This window comes from Lutzomyia longipalpis, chromosome 4 (genome assembly GCF_024334085.1).
Source record: "Lutzomyia longipalpis isolate SR_M1_2022 chromosome 4, ASM2433408v1".
Taxonomy (NCBI): Eukaryota; Metazoa; Arthropoda; class Insecta; order Diptera; family Psychodidae; genus Lutzomyia; species Lutzomyia longipalpis.
The window spans coordinates 11,754,344-11,771,606 of NC_074710.1; the positions used below are offsets into that span (position 1 = coordinate 11,754,344).

The following is a 17,263-nucleotide window of genomic DNA, read 5'->3' on the forward strand; positions in this document are numbered from 1 at the left end:
ATTGTCAGGTGTTTTAACTCAATCCCACCTCCCTCCTTGACATCAGGTCATGCAGGCTCTCTCTAATGGTGTACCTATAATTAGCTATATAGTTTTATAGTCTCCACCTCCCGATTGGCTAAACGTGCAATGTGATGCACGCATTTGCGTGATATTGGACAAGGTTGCATGCCCATCGTACTCTTTTTTTTTCCTTCTGTATTCTTTTCTCTTACACAATGTGTGATGGGGGATTTTTTTGCCAATTAAGTTCAAAGTCGTAACGGCAATACAATCGATGTGGAGGGAAAGCACGCAGGTAGAGTGACACAGTGGAGGCGCCAGGTGTGCTATGGCTCAATGTTTATGCGCGCACATAGGGACTGATGGAAAAAAAAAGTTTCCAGTCTCAGCAAAGTCATTTTTCATATTAAAAACCTTTTCAAAACACATGTAATTTAGTCATTGATTTCGTCTTGCGCTCAGGTATATCCCCCGAGAGAGTCTCCGCCCTCGAAACTGCCAAAAATCTCTTTGACGTTACGTTTGTACACAAAGCCATAAAATACAACGCAAATTGCGCCATTCCACCAAAATGTGCCAATTTGGACTATTGCTGTGCGATATAAAATATTATTTCAACACAAGTAACATGACATTCAAAATCATCATTAATAGAGTTATTATTGTCAGCAGGGCAGTTGAATTGTTGAGCTTTTTTTCATCACCTCCAAAACTTCAGGTGGTGGGTGGAGAAATTTTTACATTGGACAGCTAAATTGCGTTGACAAGATCGTTTTTAAATGCTAAAACTCCATTGTTCGGGCGAGTCACTACACACTACTCAATGACTTGATTGGCATTCGTGCGCCGAATGAACGTTTTTTTTTGGACAGTTTCATTTCAATTTAAAACCAATTTACGATGAGACGTATTATTTTTTACGATGTGTCGCTTACAGCCACGTGTGGGTGCTGATGGGGAAATACCTTTTGTTGATGGAGATAGCATTTAAGGTTGTTGAGCTTTTTTTACGTGTGTAGGTATTTATATTTTAATTTTATGATCTTTTTCTCTTCGATGGATCATCTGCGAATCAAAGAGAATTTCCTGGATGCTTCATCTGTTGTGTTTGTAAGGGGCTTGCTTGCTCAATTTCACGTTGAACAATTAATTAAGCTGCAACTCCATGATGTTTCTTGATATTGTTTTTTTGGATGCTTTCTAATGTTTCCTTGATGTTTCAAAAAATGCTGCGTGAAATTTTTTAGATGATATTTCATGTTTTTGGGAGTTTATATTTTTCAGATGTAATTAGAAAAAAAATTGCTTTTTTAATGTTTTTATGCTTTTGGATTTTTTGTTGATGGTATTTGATGATTTTAGATTTTTTTGGATGCTTCTGCTATGATGTTTCAAAGAGGCTAATTGAATTTTTCTCGACGCTATTTTAAGTTAGCCTTTGTTACTCAAATTTTCTGAATTTTATTCAAAGGTTTTTTTTATGCTTTTTATCGTTTTAATATTTTGGTGTTTTATATATTTTATGAGTAATATTTATTGTTTATAGAAGCTGTTTTATGTTTTCTATGTGTTTTTTGTATCATAGATGCTGCATAAAATTATCTGAAAGTTATTTCATGTTTCAAGATTTTCTTTTGGGGTTTTCTGGATGCTTTTTGATGTTTTATAGACATTACTTGATGTTTCATAGATGCTTCATGAAATGATCAGGACATTATTTCATGTTTTTGGGATTATCTTCTGGAAATCTCTGGAACTGGATGCTCTGATGCTTTCTATGAATAATTTTTGTCATCATGCAGACCTTGTAATTATTTAAGCACTAATACATAATATTCTTCTCCTCACAAGGGGATGGTATAACCTCATTTTCTGTGAAGAAAAGTCACTTTTTGTTGAACAAAATGTATGAGGAATTCTCGAATCTCGCTCAATCTCGACCGATTCCCGAGAAACACTTTAACTTTTTTTATATTAATAATGTTATTTCGATGATGAGATAGGGATCAATCGAAAGCTAATTAAATGTACTTTCGATTGCAAGTGGAATTGTGCAAATTGCTCCCTTCTTTTGATCGGAAGAAACCGCTGCGTCACGAAAAGTACTGATTTCTCGGGATTGGGCATCCCCCTGTCTCCTCAAAACCAGCACATAGTGATCATACAAATTCATCCTTATTTAATGGACCAAATGTATCATGTGAATCACTACAAGAAAAATTAATATCCCAACATGGAAGTCTGCCAGGGAGGTCGCACATGATGAAAATTGCCTGAAGCAATGTGAAAAAAAATGTCCCCACAATGAAAATTCAGCCATATAAACGCATGATTGATGGAAGTTTGGGGTGCCTACGATGGCATGGAAACTACCCTGGAATGGCTCCATTTCTGTGTAAAACAACCCTGTGTGTCCAATTGATTCTTGGATCCAAAATATATTGAATTTAACATTAATGCATAGATTTATGATCCACATGGTGGGTATATCTCATGACAATGTTCAATGTGCAAAATGGGTCCATAAAATCTGCATAATGTGTGTTTTGGAATTGTGCAAAAGAGCATTTAGGTAGTGCTGCTCCACACTATGGGGAGGTATAATATATGGTGTAAGTGGATGCTTAGGAGAGACACACAAGTGAAAAATGCAAGGCTTTGAATGGTGAAACATGGCGATTTCCACCGGCAGTTTTCTTGTCCACAGCACTTTGCCTTCATTTTTTTTCTAGTGTTTTGCTTCAAACTGTCTCTTTCAACTGTCCCTCTCACTCTAAATCACTCCATGTGGCGTCCCCTTTACTGCACCGCAGCGACAATCCACCATGTTGTGGTGACTGCGCGGAAAAAAATATTATATCGCACGGTAACATGGGGAGATGAAGAAAAACAACATGGAAATTGTATGTAGACACCATTATTGACATAATTATTGTTCAATAGAGTTTAATGGCACAAATCACTTGTCGAATATGGTCAGGTTGCTTGCATATTATTTAAATTCGACTCGCGTACAAAATGGACACCCTTCCCCCCTCGCATACGCCGCTATGCACTCCACCCATGTCGCGCGAGACGAACTTTTTTTTCTACTTTGCTTCACCTGCATAATGCTCCTTATCGCCGTGTGGACCCAATGAGAGCATAAAATGACCAAGTTCGAGTTGATTGGAATGCAAAAAGTGAAATGTAATGCCACCATCTAAACGGTAATTTAATGAGTTTGAGTCGTGTTGTAAATTAATTTGATAATTGCACCAACAAATGTGTCGGATTAGCACATACGCGACGAGATTGATTACAAACTGCAACTACATTGTGCTTTAAACATTTCAGGTAGAAGCAATGGCAAAAAAAAAACAGAAAATGCAGAGAAAATTGAAAACACGAAGCTTTCCCCCCTAAGCTGTTGATATGCAGGTCAATCAAATCAATATGGGGTTGGAAAAAAATAAATTGGAAAGACTCACAAATAAATGTTTGTCTCTCAGAATATTAATTTTCCTCCCATATTTTCATTGCTCTAATTGAAAATTCTCCCTTTTAATTGAAGCAAACGGAAAAGCACAGAAGATTAAAGGGAAAAGGCAAAATCAATATTGAAATGAATTGATGATGCTGCTTTTAGCACAATGAGTAGCAATATTAATTAGAACACTCACGGTCTTTGGTTCGAATCCAGCAATGTTTTATCTTTTTTTATCTTTTTCTATCTTTAAATTTTGATTTTTAGTTTACAAAACGAATTTTTAATGCTTCTAAATATATATTCAAAAAATTTCTTAACTAAGGAGACCCTCATCAATTGATCATTGATTGAAACACAAAAAAAAACATTCAAAAGAAGGAATATTGAAATCAATGAGATTTTTTGGCCATTCAAATAATTTTTCATGGCAGTATATCCCGCAAAATCCATCGATCACCTACTAAATCACCTCCAATAGAATGGAAATCGTGCCATTCTGTCTGTATATACACTAAAAGTGTACGGAGTGGAGAATGTCAGGCGAAAAGCAAAAAGCTCAGAGTGTCACATTTGGATGTCATGTGTATTGCACGAACTGTTGTAACATTACTCGCTCATAATTACAAATTAACAATAACATATTGTTGCTGCTGTTGAATAATTGAATAAAATCGAACCTCCATTCATATTCAATTTACATTATATGTATGTACACAGGGGGGACACATCGTGTAAATGTGTGGGGAAATTTAATGCTGTCATTGCAATATTATTATCATTAAAACTGTTTGCCTTTCTTGCCTCTCTCTACTTTAATTTATGCTACCTGATTTACAGATTAGCACCTTTTCCTTGAATGAAATAGGATAAGAAGGAATTTTTGAGGAATATTCTAGGAAAATTGGGAAATCTTTTATTATCCGATAGAAAATTTAAATTTGCGCTTTACAAGATTAAAAGGTTTTCCAGTGAGAATTTTTATCGGGAAAATAAGTAATTTTTTCATTTTATTTAACCTAAAAATTACAGTAGAGTCTCGCAGTATCACTTTCATTGTTTTAATCGTTGTTCGACTTAAAAATTTTAAGTCAGACTAAAAGAAACTAACTTAAAACTTCAATAACGAATTAAAATTTTAAGCCCGACTGAGTAGTGAATTCCGCCCCATATCTCTATTCCACGTAAAGATTTATTGTAATTTTCCCGCCAAACTAAATTGTATTTTCCAAATCATTTTCTTTGTACAATAGAGCCTGATGATGCTAATAAATTTGGCGAAACGTTGCTGAAGCATAAAAGTTGCGTCTTATTTCCTCTCGACTGCTATGCCGATTGAATAAATTTCAACAAATATCCAACAGTCGTTAAGAAGTCTACACATCTCTTACATTCTAACGTAAAAAAAACGCCCGAATATTGGCTTAAACTCAAAAAATAGTGAACATACTTCTTCAAAACACAACTGTATAGAATTAATGAAGAAAACAATCACATAAGATTAAGAAAATATGTTCCAGAGCTTTGAGAATTTTTTTCCCATAGAAAAGTCTCCCATTGATTCCATCCAAATGTGAGGAAAGTGAGTCAATCTCACAATCTCCCGTAAAGATAATTGTCTCCAAAACATAATAAATCACAAATTAATTCCCCTGTAATAATATAAGGTACAGACATAGAAGAATTTCCAGGTGTAAAGTTTAGCATGAAAATTTTCATGTACATAATTTTCCCCCCTTGTGCGAGGCAGAACCATGTTCGGCATTGAACAACAATTTATTAAAATGTTATTAATAAATGGCAAAGCTTCATAGGAGCAGCAGCTCCAAGAGACACTAATGAGTTTACTCTTGGCGCTGAGAAGATTGTATATTTAAGAGATCAATAAAGGGCATAATTGCTAGCTATTAAAACGCTATTACACATCCAGTTTTGCTATTTATTAGGTGTACTCGATGATTTTTACTCTCAACTAGCTAATACACCTCTATATACCCCGCCCGTACTAACAAACCCCATTTACAAAAATTTTCAAACACCACTACAACGGACAAAAAAAACATTTTGCTAATATGGGAATTTTCGTAACAAAACACCGGAAATATTTGGCTGATGGCGAGGACACAAAAAGAACCCCAGAGTGGCCATTATGTTGTCAATGGGAGCGTAATTAAATCTTTGAATTAGATAATCACAATTGTAGTTTGAGAATATAGTGGCTCCGACTCATATAAAGTGATTGAGAGATCATTAATTGCAGCATGGAAAAAAATCAATTAGGGACATTAGACGACTATTTTGATGTATTAATTAGAAATCTGTGAAAAATGCCGCGATTATCTACGCTCTAATCTATAAAAAGTTTCTCTCAGAATATTCAGCAAGATAGATTAATCGACTCCCAATGCTGATGTATGAAAATGCAGAAAAAAAAGGTTTAAGGTGACAAGGTCGTTGCTTTTATGCTAATTGAACTCAATGAGAATTGTCTTTTTTTTTTCATTAAGATTTTTGTGAAGCGTTGAAAGTCTAATGTACTATACGTACATATATGAAGATAATTGTGGTTTATTTTCCTCCAAAAAAAAAAAAAAAAATTCCATTGACTTCTTACCTCTTTGGCTGGCAGAGGGTCTGGGCCAAGTCCATTCTGCAATGAAAAGAAAATAACCAGTTGAGCATTGAATCTGTTGTGGTACTATACAATACAGAAAAATCACATAAAATATATGCTGAGAAAAAGGCAAAAAAGGGAAAAAAATGACAAGAAAACAAGGTATGAAGCTCTGCAGTGTGCTTGAATAAATTTAATTTATAACACAGACGTCTTAACGTCTGCCTTCTTCTACCAAATTGATTCCAATTCAAATTGTTAAACTTTTTTCGTCTTCTTACTTTTTATTTTAAAACGATTTTCCGCTACAATAAAAAAAATTAAGAGAAAAAGTCCAAACTTTGCTGAACAACAACATTTAGCAGAACCTGCTTAACAGTGCGAGATTGTGGAATAAAGAGAGGGAAGAAAAAAAGGTAAGCCAAGTCAGCACACAAAAGCCGCAACTTGCTTAATTTCTGTTGCAAATCCAACATAATAGAGTCGAACAGGTGAGACCAGCGAGTAGCTTTTTTTTCTGCAGCAACTTCGAGACTAGCAGGAGGGCGTGGTCGATAAGCAATTCCAGCTATAGCAGCAATTGTTTCCATCCCGTCACCGTAAATCTGTCGATGTCGAGTCGATATCAAACGACAAAATCGAGCATATTTATCGACGATATGCCGACGCATAGATCGATTCGACTGCCGACATTTAACATTGAATGCCCTATCCCCGTGAGACTTTTTTTTGGTGCAAAATCGGTCAATTAATTGGTTCGAAATCGACCCCAGTCGGCTCGAAAATCGACCCTACCATTGTGACGTCACAACCGATACCGTCTGCAGACCGTCGATCTATTTTTTATTAAAAAATCGGGTTTTCTTTATTTTTTCAGTTTTATTTAATATAATATAAAAAAAATAACAATTTTACATAAAATTTATAAAAATTACATATTTTTCGCCTGCAGTTGAATTTCATTAAGAAAATTAGAAATAATTCCTATTGCTAATTTTTAATTTTATTTTTTTTTCTCTGTATTTTTTTCTTTTGAAATATTTTTCTATTAAGTTATATTTTTTTGTTTTTAATATATTTTTATAAATCATCATCATCACTTATAAATAAAAAATCAACATTTTTACGCAACTTGAAGCAAAAAATGATGATTTTTCACGAGTTTTCCTAAAAAGATTCTTTGTTATCTTAAAAAAAAAGAATATTTTGCAAAAAGGGTACGTAGGAAGTCTAAATAAGATTTTCCGGGAGTTATATTCATATCTAGAGAACGATAAGTTCGAAAAATTATACAATAATAGTTCTGACAACTAGTAAAGATATTCTCTTTGAATATCTAAAAATATTTTCAAAATTATAAGAGAATTTAATTACAAAAACTACAAATTTACATGTTTTATATCGAATGCTTTAAAATTTTTCTTTAAGTTTAATGGATTCAGTAAAAATAAGAGTTTAAGAAATTCTTACGAAAAATGTTTAATATTTTTGACTTAGAATTGATCTTTCTAACCTAATTTGGAAATATCTGTTACTAAACCTGTCGGTAAATTAATTTTGGGCTTATCTGCATGTGAATCCCATGATGCATGCTGTAACACGAAGATCTTCTACGATGGAAGCTTGAAGAACGTCGTTTTTATTAATACTGAAGAATTGCGAGTGCCTCTGGTGCCTCCGACGGTATTCCCCTAAGGGGCAGCTAGACTCCCACGCAGAGTTGTGGATGTTTCCCTCGATGGTATCCCTCTGAGGGGCAGCTAGCTTCCCACGTGGATTTGTAAAAGTCACAGTCGCGTGTACGTTGATATGGATATATCTGGTAGAGGCTTCCGGCATAGAAAGACAAGAAAACATTTAATTTCTAGATAAATTAAAAACAAAATAATTTCTTAAGTAACGTACCATTTTTCAAGCCTTCGTTTTATGACCTTTCGACCCATCCGTCTGCAAAAAAATCGACAAAATTTACTATTTAATTTAATTTTAATTTTACATAAAGGAAACGTGTAAACTCCTTTCTCATAAGATAGCTTGGAATGAGTAAAGGCAGCCGTGAAATAATAATGCGGACTTACCGGGGAAATGGGGTGACTTCTGCTGCTCCCGTTGCAATCATCTCTTAGCCAGATTCCGTCTTGGCGGTGACTTCCTTGGCTGACGTGATACTCCCGTAGCCCTTAATGAGATGCACCTCTTCTTGAAGAGCTGCGCAATGTCCATGGGTATTATTGAGGAGAGGTTTCGATGGGATATATCACACATTGAGGCAGGTGTCACCACATGTGTCGTTCTTCTCAATGCACACGGTCTGGATAAAAAGAAATTTATCAGTTCTTACTGAATCAAGGAAACAAACCAAACTTAATGTGTTTCGTACCTTAATCCCCAACTGGGCAGCTTTAATAGCAGCCAGCCTCCGGAGCCGGAACCAATGATCACCAGACCAACTTCCTCACCACATGGGTAATCCCTCCTGCCCAGAACACTCAGTGCTGGTCGATGATTCCGCAGCACGAGGTTTCCACCATAAATCTAAAATCATCACACACGGCAAGGATCAAGATCCTGCCAAGAAAAATTCAATAAAATTTACCTAATTTTAATGAGAGTAAAATGTGATTTGGAGCTGAAAAACACTGACGCCAAGAAGCCAAATATTAAATTGCAGATTTGCATCATTTATTGGCCGGATTTTCAGAATCTCCCATGTTCTGAACATAATATAGCATCTAAAACTAAACTTTTCTTTACATTTATCACTAATTCTGCATCTAAATTAATTATTTTATGAAAAAATAGAAAAACTTACCTGATATTTTCACTTTTGCACCAAAAAATTGACATACCGACGTTATCGGCAGACGTCGAAGCCGAAATCGACCTATTTAAAAGACACCGACATGATCGGCTGACATCGGGACCGATTTCGGTTTACGAAATCGGATGTTAATGCCGACGGAATCGACGAGCCGATCCCATACGGTGACGGGATACTAATAAAATTAATTAAAATTCAATTGCTACCCATTTTCCCGTCTACTACATATATGGAAGTTTTTATGGGAGAGGGAAAGAGCTTTCCATGAAGCTCATTCGGGGCTCCCAATTGTATATTTATAAAGAAACTATTCAAAAAAAAAGCTCACGATAAAAATCACGTGCTTTGGGGGAGAGACGGAGAAAGGTTGACAACATATACGGAGAAACTCCACACAGAGGTACACAGAAAATTAATAAATAAAAGCAACTATCGCACAATTCAAGCTGAACACGGTGGATTTATGACCTGGTCGCATGGGGCTGTGCGCATACATAGCAAAAAGTGCTAATTGTCTTTTTCCCACATTATCGCGACTGCAACCAGTGAGCCCCCCATGCTATATGGAAGTTTTATAAGATGGGATTTAATTGAACATAAAATACATTTGATGGCATCCAACCATTTGTTTTCCCATAAGCCAGTTAGGGATTGATTGTGGCGGTATGAAAAAAAAAAATTCACACAGGGTGGTCCAATCGGCACCTTTTGTCTACCACCGCGGTGCTTTCATTGCAAATGCACTTCACGATAAATTGGCGATTATCGGAGCTTGAGAAAATATACCTTTGCGACCGCATTTTAATTCAATCTTTTGCAATGTGCACGATCGCATTGATCAAACATTTATTTGTTTCTCTACTTCATACCAAATGGGTTAAAATTGCGCGCACACACACACATGCAGAAGTTTTCAAGCTCCCAAAGAGACTTTCAGATTAAATTATGAATAATTCAAATGAGAAATGTATGTATTTAAGCGCCTTTTTCGCCCAGTCAAAACCATTTTGTCGCTAAAATAACTTTGTTGAAGAAATATTTGAAATGCAACATTGTTCACACATGATGCCGAATGTCTTTGTAGTTGGATTGATTGCTTATTATGTTATTCTTCTGTTGATGGCTACTATGCTAACTTGTGGAATATAGAAAAGATTTACTTGTAATTTAAAAACTAAACCAAAACAACTGAATCAATGAATGATAGAATATTTTAACTGAATACTTCAGTCAAAATACAATGAAAAATGATTTTATTCAGTCACAAGTGCATTGATTTCAAAAAAGATAAAAGTGAATAAATCTAAAGAACTGAAGTGAATCAGACAGAATCAGTCAATAAGGATTCAAATGAATCAGTCAAAAGGTATACGAGGTAAACAATCAAAATAGAAAAGAATCGATTGAAAGAATAAAAGTAAATCGTTGAAAAGAATGATAGCAAATCAGCATGAATAGATAAAACTTCAAAAAAAGACTAAAAAAATTAAATTAAAAAAATAATTATCTAAGCAGGAATTAAAAATTAATCTAACGTTCAATTGCATTCGTGAATATAAAATTATTTAAAAAATGAAAAGAAATTCATTCCACCAAATTAATGATAGTCACATCTAATCGTTTTAATATGTGTTTTTTACAGATTGAATTGATAAAATTAATTTTGCTTTTCAAATTGTGAAAATCTAATTTTTTGTACAAAAAATAAAAGAATTTTTTAATTGGAATTTCAAGCAAAATATCTATAGAATTTTTTTCTATCTTAAATTATAATTTTATTAAAAAATTAAATTAAAATTTATTGCAATTTGAAAGTTGTCTCCAGAATTTGCAATAAAACTTCAATAAAAGCTCTTTGGCATACATAATTTAAATTTCCTCTTTACCCGAAGCAAAGATCTGCAATTTATTTTATTTTCTCAAATTATTTGGCTCAATGTGCCTTACCCGCCGGAATTGCCATCAGAGGCCATCACGTCGCATGCGGGGAATGGCAAATGAAGCTTTTGTGATTAGAAATTATGCTGCAAAATCCCGTTGTTTCTCTCGTCACATCGCATAAATTGCATTTCGCATTTTGTCCCGGAGTGTGTTTGTTTTGCTGTGGCAACAACCAATAAAACAATATAATTGGATTGGCCATTTTATTGATTACCTCGCTGACTGCGGTAAGCCCAATTAAGTAATCGGCCGATTTATCTCGCATACACGGCGGGAAGATTTAAAATGGAGGGTAAGGGGGGCATTCTGTGCAGCGTTATATTTTTCAAAAATTTAAATTAGACGCTCAAATATATAAAATGTATATATAGTAGCAAATGGGGCCATGGATTTCGCGCGCCAAAGGCTGCCGATTAACAATTTTCATTTAAGCATAAAAAAAATTGTAAATATTATTTTGCAATGCCCCCTCAATTGTTTTGCTGCAATGGCACCCAATTGAGAAGCTCTGGCTGAGTGTCTCCCAACTGACAGCCACTTTGCGTTTATCTTCCAATTAACTGCATTTTCATTAACATTCACATGTCTTGCCAATTCTCGCAAATTGAAAGGTATATAATGCAGAAAATTGACTAAAGCCGCGAGTTGGGGTTTTTTTTATTGCGGGAGGAATTATGTTGTAAAGTTCTTTTTTGTAACATGACATGCCGCATGATATGTCACAAGGATTGTCATAGGACTTTTCCAGGATGTGATGGATATTACAGAATATTCTAGGACATTTTTTTTATAAATTGTTAATTAATTGAGCTTTAAAGCAATAAATAATTAAAATGGAAAACTTATTGAAGCAAATGTGTAAATAAACGTGGAATAAATAATGATTTCTCCGCGGAGAATTTCCATGAAAGCTATTTATCCTCTATTTAAGCACCTTTTCTGCTTTTTATTTGAATGGAATCACTCTAAATAGAATAAATACCAACAGGGGTTATTTTATTTAACTAAATAATTTGTAGTGAAGGGAGTAACTGCTACAAAAAAAAATCATTTCCCCCAACAGAAACGCATGTACATAGAAAATTGCATTGTAGTGGTCGTGGGAAGTGAGCTTTCGTGATGGTTTTAATTGAGTTTGATGAGTCCCTTCAGAGTATATAAAACAAGCAATTGACTCTGGGCACGAAGATATGCAATCTCAATGCCCTCGGAGTTGTATTTTCCTATCTTGCGCAAAAATATTCACCCACATTGCTGTATGAGGAAGCACATTTTCTCGGGTGACTCTCAAGTGTCGTTTGCAATCTCTCTCCTCCACCCTGAGATGCTGAAAAAGTGATTTTCGCCAACAAAGTATCCATGAGATGGGACTTGGTGATTAGAGAGAGTGGATTTGTGCTGTGCATCGAGTGGATTGGCTATATGAGAAGATTCAGCAGCAAAACAGCACAATCTCAAAATACACACAAATTCACCTCCCGCGCCATGCGGTGAGGAATCGTGGGAATCGAATCTCTAATCTTGCAAGACAGAGGAGTCATGCAAGCAAAACGGTACACAATGAGCAAACAAAGATTGTACGCCGTGTCCAATCTTCTACATAAACTTCTCTCCATATACTCCTAAAGGTGTATTTTACACTTCAATTCATCGTATACCGCAATACATGTGACACTAGTAGACAACACCAATAAGATATTCTTTGGGAACGTTCAAGGAGGGTGGAGAACAACAATAGTGGCAAAGTTCTTTAGTAATTTCTTTCTTTAGATAGCATATACGGATGAAGTAGAGAAAAATGTAAAAAATTGAAAAATTCCATACTTAACTGTGGAATAACGTATGATAAAGTCTGCAGAATTATCAGACATTTCCATGGACATGTCCATAAATTATCTTTTATCATAATTTAATTCTTTTCCTTCAACAATAATTTATACAAATACCACAAGGAAATCCTATAGAGAAAAATCCCACTAATATTTTCTTAAAAACATAATTAGATTTCTTTTTAATTATGTTTTTTGCAAATATAAAAAATGTCGAAATAAAAATATTTCGCAAGAACAGGATTTTGGAACAAATGTCTCAGATAATAAATGGACATTTTCCATGAAATACAAACTCCAAACATGCCAAACATAAACGAAAAAACAATTGATAATAATAATTTGAATTAGCATGAGAAATTATGGAAAATGCTCAGACATTTCCGTCAAGACTCCCTGGAAATTTCTTACAAAAAGAAATAATAAATTAAGATACAAAGGATATTTTAAACCTCTGGCAACAGTTGTACCCATTAAGGTTTTCAATTGGCAGTTCTTTCAAGTATAAAGAAATAAAACTGCCGCTTTAATTGATTTTTGTACGTTGTAGATAAATTAGGGAAAACTATGGATAAATTCCGCGAATTTATCTTACACTTCTATTGGCATTCAACTTCTAAATCATTTAATATTTTTTTCAAATAATTATATTTTAATTATTTTAATACTACCTCTAACTCACAAAATACATCCTTTTAATGATCCTTTATCTTTCAGTCTCCTAACATGTCCACGGAAGTTTCTTTATTTCTCCACATCAAACTTACTTGTGACTTACTGTTAGAAACGTCATTTTTCTTTACAAATTTCAGACAAATCAATTTCAACGATAAAATGTTCTGAATTCAACGGAAAATAAAAAAAATGAAATGAAAAAAAAAATGGCGGACATCTACCCACGCGTTGTGTAACCATAACCTCAAAGTTAATATTAATAAATTCCTTTGCACTTGGGATTGGATCAAATCTTTGTGTCAGTCGTGTTAGTTAATTCAATTCTATTTCATCCGCATGTTAAATTCAGCATAATTGGCAAATGCTCAATTGCGCTTTGTGCTGCGCCTGGTGCATCGTTATTTGAGTCGATTGCCCGGTCTCTCCATCAGGACATTTTGTTTGGTGAAAGAGTTAAATAATAAAAAAAAACGTACACAACAATAAATCTCAACTAAACGTTGGTAATTTAATTGAAAGCGGAAATTGCGTTTATTCACAGTGCGAGAGAGATGGCACATCTTCTCACACTCACGCCGGACTAATCTTGCCATGAAATTGTAGGAGGAAATTGTATATGTGCTTTATTGTAATTTGTGTCATTGTTGTTCTTCGCTCTGTGGCTTGTTTTTTTTTTATTTCTCTGAGCCGTGTTTTCACTCCATCATCCGTTTCGTTCTCACTCTCACTGGTGGATCTCTCTTCATAAAACATATGGGAATTTCGGAGGTATGAGCCATGACTTACCATGAAAACCATTAAATTGTAAACCGTCGAGCTGTCGGCGATGTCACCTTAGCGTGCTCCACTTGTCCCACGTTGATTTGCAATTTTTCTCAATTTTCCTCGCGCTCACTTTTTTTTAAAAAAGAGAATTTTCTTGTATATTTTCCCCCGGGGGCTAACAGCTTCCACGGAAGATGTAAAAATTAGTCACTAATGTGTGCAAAATGCTATGCGGGGAAACTCCCGGACAAATGTGTGCTTGCAAAAAAAAAAATACTGGCCACGTGAGGGATTTTCTCAGGCGGGAACAGGTGCAGTCACTTAATTATCCTTATTTCTACATCACTCTTGGGAGGGAATGTTGTGTCCTTTGTTGGCCTTTATTAAACTTTTTTTCCCCAAAAAGTTCAGCACTATTTTTGTGGAAAAAAATTCGTCGTGGTTGTGCTAAATAGTAACTTTCCACCAACAGCGGTGTGCTCTGAATTTTATGTTTATCACCAAAAATGGAAAGTGACCACGGATTCACAGTTTCATGTACAAATTTTTGTCAACACATGACGTCACAGCACTATTTGCTCCACAATGAGAAGAAAAAGAATTAAATAAACTCCGTGCACCTTTCGGGTGATACGTAGTGCCGACTTGTCGTACGACACGTAAACACTCTTTTCCCACGCCGATGTAATATTTAACGTGACACGAATTTAGTGTCCTTGGACAGGAGAGGCCAAACCGAGGAACATAGAAGCGGCACAAAAGTGCAATTCGCAAAATCTTCAATTAGAGGCACACTCAACAGTCGGACAGCTGGGGAAAAATGCGTGTTCCCGCCTCATCGGACAGCTCAGCACTGATGTGACGAATATTGCGCGAGTGCTTGAACGCCAGACTTTCATTCCACCACCAAATACGAGAAGTTGAGCAACTGCATGCTGCTAATTCCACCCAAAAAAGCTCGTCAAATGGTTTGAATTTATGCTTTTTTCATGCTCTTTAACGCCTGGTACCAGGCGTCTCCACTTCAAGCTTTACCTGGCGCCTCCACTGAGAACATAATGTAAATCAACTGGTGTGCACACTCATAAAGCTCGCGATTTTACTTTAATTTAAATAATTAATTCCAAGTTATTGTTTAATGTTTTTAAAATATTCAGGACTTATTTCATTTGTATTGCTTTTTGTACATTTTTTTTATTCATTATTTAAACAATTCAGCAGCAAACAAGGATTAAAAGAAATGTGAAATGGTAGTAAACTTAATTGATATATAATTAAATGTGCAATCATGGCCTGCAATGGCCATTTTAATTTAATTAAAATAGAGGAAAACTGAGGACTAATTCTGTTATCTTTTGCAAAAAAATTTCTAAAGTCTTACGTACGAATTATGACGTAAAGTTCTAAATTAAGATCTCTATTAAATATCGCAGATAAGCAGGGGGGCAATAACTATGGCCTAAGGTGAACCATGAACGCAAGATTTGCGATCTTTATATGGAGTGACCGCAAGTGATCGCAAGATCGCAAGTGAGCGCAAGCAACTGCACCATGATCGCAATAGTTATTGCCCCCCTGCAGATAAGGGAGATTTCAAGATATTTTCTGTCAGTCATGCATGAGAAGAAAGCTTTTGATCAGAAAATTATTTTTTTTCGCCAGATGAATGTTTCCTTTTGAGAAGAAAAAAAATTGCTTAGAAGAAAATTCTATTTTTATCAGAAAAACTTGATTTAAAATATTCATGAAAATATTTGTAAGGTAGGTATATTGCTACGAAAAAGGTTTTAAGTTTTTGAGAGAAAATTTTGCATGATTTAAATAAGACTGAAAGAAAAATTCTCCTAGCAGAGGCCCAGCTAAGAAATCTATTCAAGATTTTTTTTAATGATTTTTTCTGTATATAAAAATGTTGAGAATGAATTAAAAAGAAATTTCTTTACAAACATTTTGATACCTATTTCATTTTCAACATTTGACAATTCTTTTCCAGCGTTTAAAAACATGTGTTTTCTAATACCTTACGTTCATTTTTTATGGCTTTACCACAGAGGACGATATAAGTAGAGGGACAACCGAGGAATTTGAACGTCAATCATAACGGTCAAAATGGTGCACAATACCTAGGTGGCAGAACGTGAGTCTGGTTGTAAAAATTTTTTGTGGGTCCTTTTCAGTAAGCCTCATTGGTTGTACTTTTCGAGCGATCCTCAAATGATCAACGTTCTCGAGCAATTTCTTCTTTTGCAAACGCATGAGAGAAATTCTTGTGCAAGAAGGGTGTTTAAAATCTTCAGCTCAATGAAGATGGATTGCGTTGCACTAACTTTTTAATGGGGTCTTACAATCTGGCGGTAAAAGACCCAACCCGGGCTAAGTATTTCAGGAGTTTCTTACTCCCATTCGCACATATAAATGAGAGTGTGCAAAATTTATTTTAGAAATTTGGTTACTCAACTCAAAGAAATTTTTGAAAATCAATCAGAAATTCTTAGATAATATAATTTCTTAAATAACTTTAAAAACTTATAAGTTCAAAAATGTATCCATGGCGTTTTAAAATGTATCCGTGACGTTTTAAAATGTATCCGTGACGTTTTAAAATGTATCCGTGACGTTTTAAAATGTATCCGTGACGTTTTGAAATGTATCCGTGACGCCAAAAAATTTATCCGTGACGTTTTAAAAAGTATCCGTGACGATTAAAAATGCATCCGGACGCTAAAAATGTATCCGTGACGATTAAATATAAATCTATATACTTAAAGGCTTTACATTAATTCTTTCCGTCTGACGTTTCTATTTTAATTGTTTGACAATTCCTTTGCTAAAATGCTTTTCTAACGTTTGACGTTTCTTTAAAATTTTCATCGTTTTTTTTTCTAACATTTGGAAAAATCCTTTCTTGATTATTTTTATTGAGATTTATTTTTGAAGAAACAGTTGAACCAGAAATAACCTTAAATGTGGTCAATTAGAAGAAACTTCTATATTTTCTTATAGCAACATTTTGCTCCCACGTGCACGTATCTTGTTGCTCATGCAAAAGGTGCTTCCAGTGAAGCTTTCATTTCATATCCATTTCCTGTAAATTTTTTTTCTACCTCACTGACCTTATTTGCCAAGTTATAAGTTCAAACGTGGTTGGG

The 17,263-nt window shown here is 34.8% G+C and overlaps 1 protein-coding gene and 1 long non-coding RNA gene across 3 annotated transcripts in view; both read right to left on the reverse strand.

Annotated features, from left to right (window-relative positions):
* The window catches only part of LOC129794509 (uncharacterized), a 57,555-nt gene extending 42,586 nt beyond the window's left edge, over window positions 1–14,969 (reverse strand). Inside the window, exons 1-2 of the mRNA XM_055835261.1 lie at window positions 14,136–14,969; window positions 6,084–6,119 (exon numbers count right to left, since the gene is read on the reverse strand). Of these exons, the coding sequence (XP_055691236.1) occupies window positions 6,084–6,119; window positions 14,136–14,147 (48 nt within the window). The 5' untranslated portion in view covers window positions 14,148–14,969. The remainder of the gene's footprint in view (window positions 1–6,083; window positions 6,120–14,135) is intronic.
* On the reverse strand, window positions 6,943–9,071 carry LOC129796335 (uncharacterized). Of its 2 annotated transcripts, XR_008751214.1 has the most exons (5): window positions 8,896–9,071; window positions 8,464–8,651; window positions 8,162–8,394; window positions 7,989–8,030; window positions 6,943–7,912 (listed from the first exon to the last, which is right to left on the reverse strand). It is a non-coding gene; the product is annotated as an uncharacterized LOC129796335 (long non-coding RNA). The 2 variants fall into 2 exon arrangements; XR_008751215.1 differs by having other exon boundaries at window positions 8,464–9,067.
* Window positions 14,970–17,263: the final 2,294 nt, after the last annotated feature.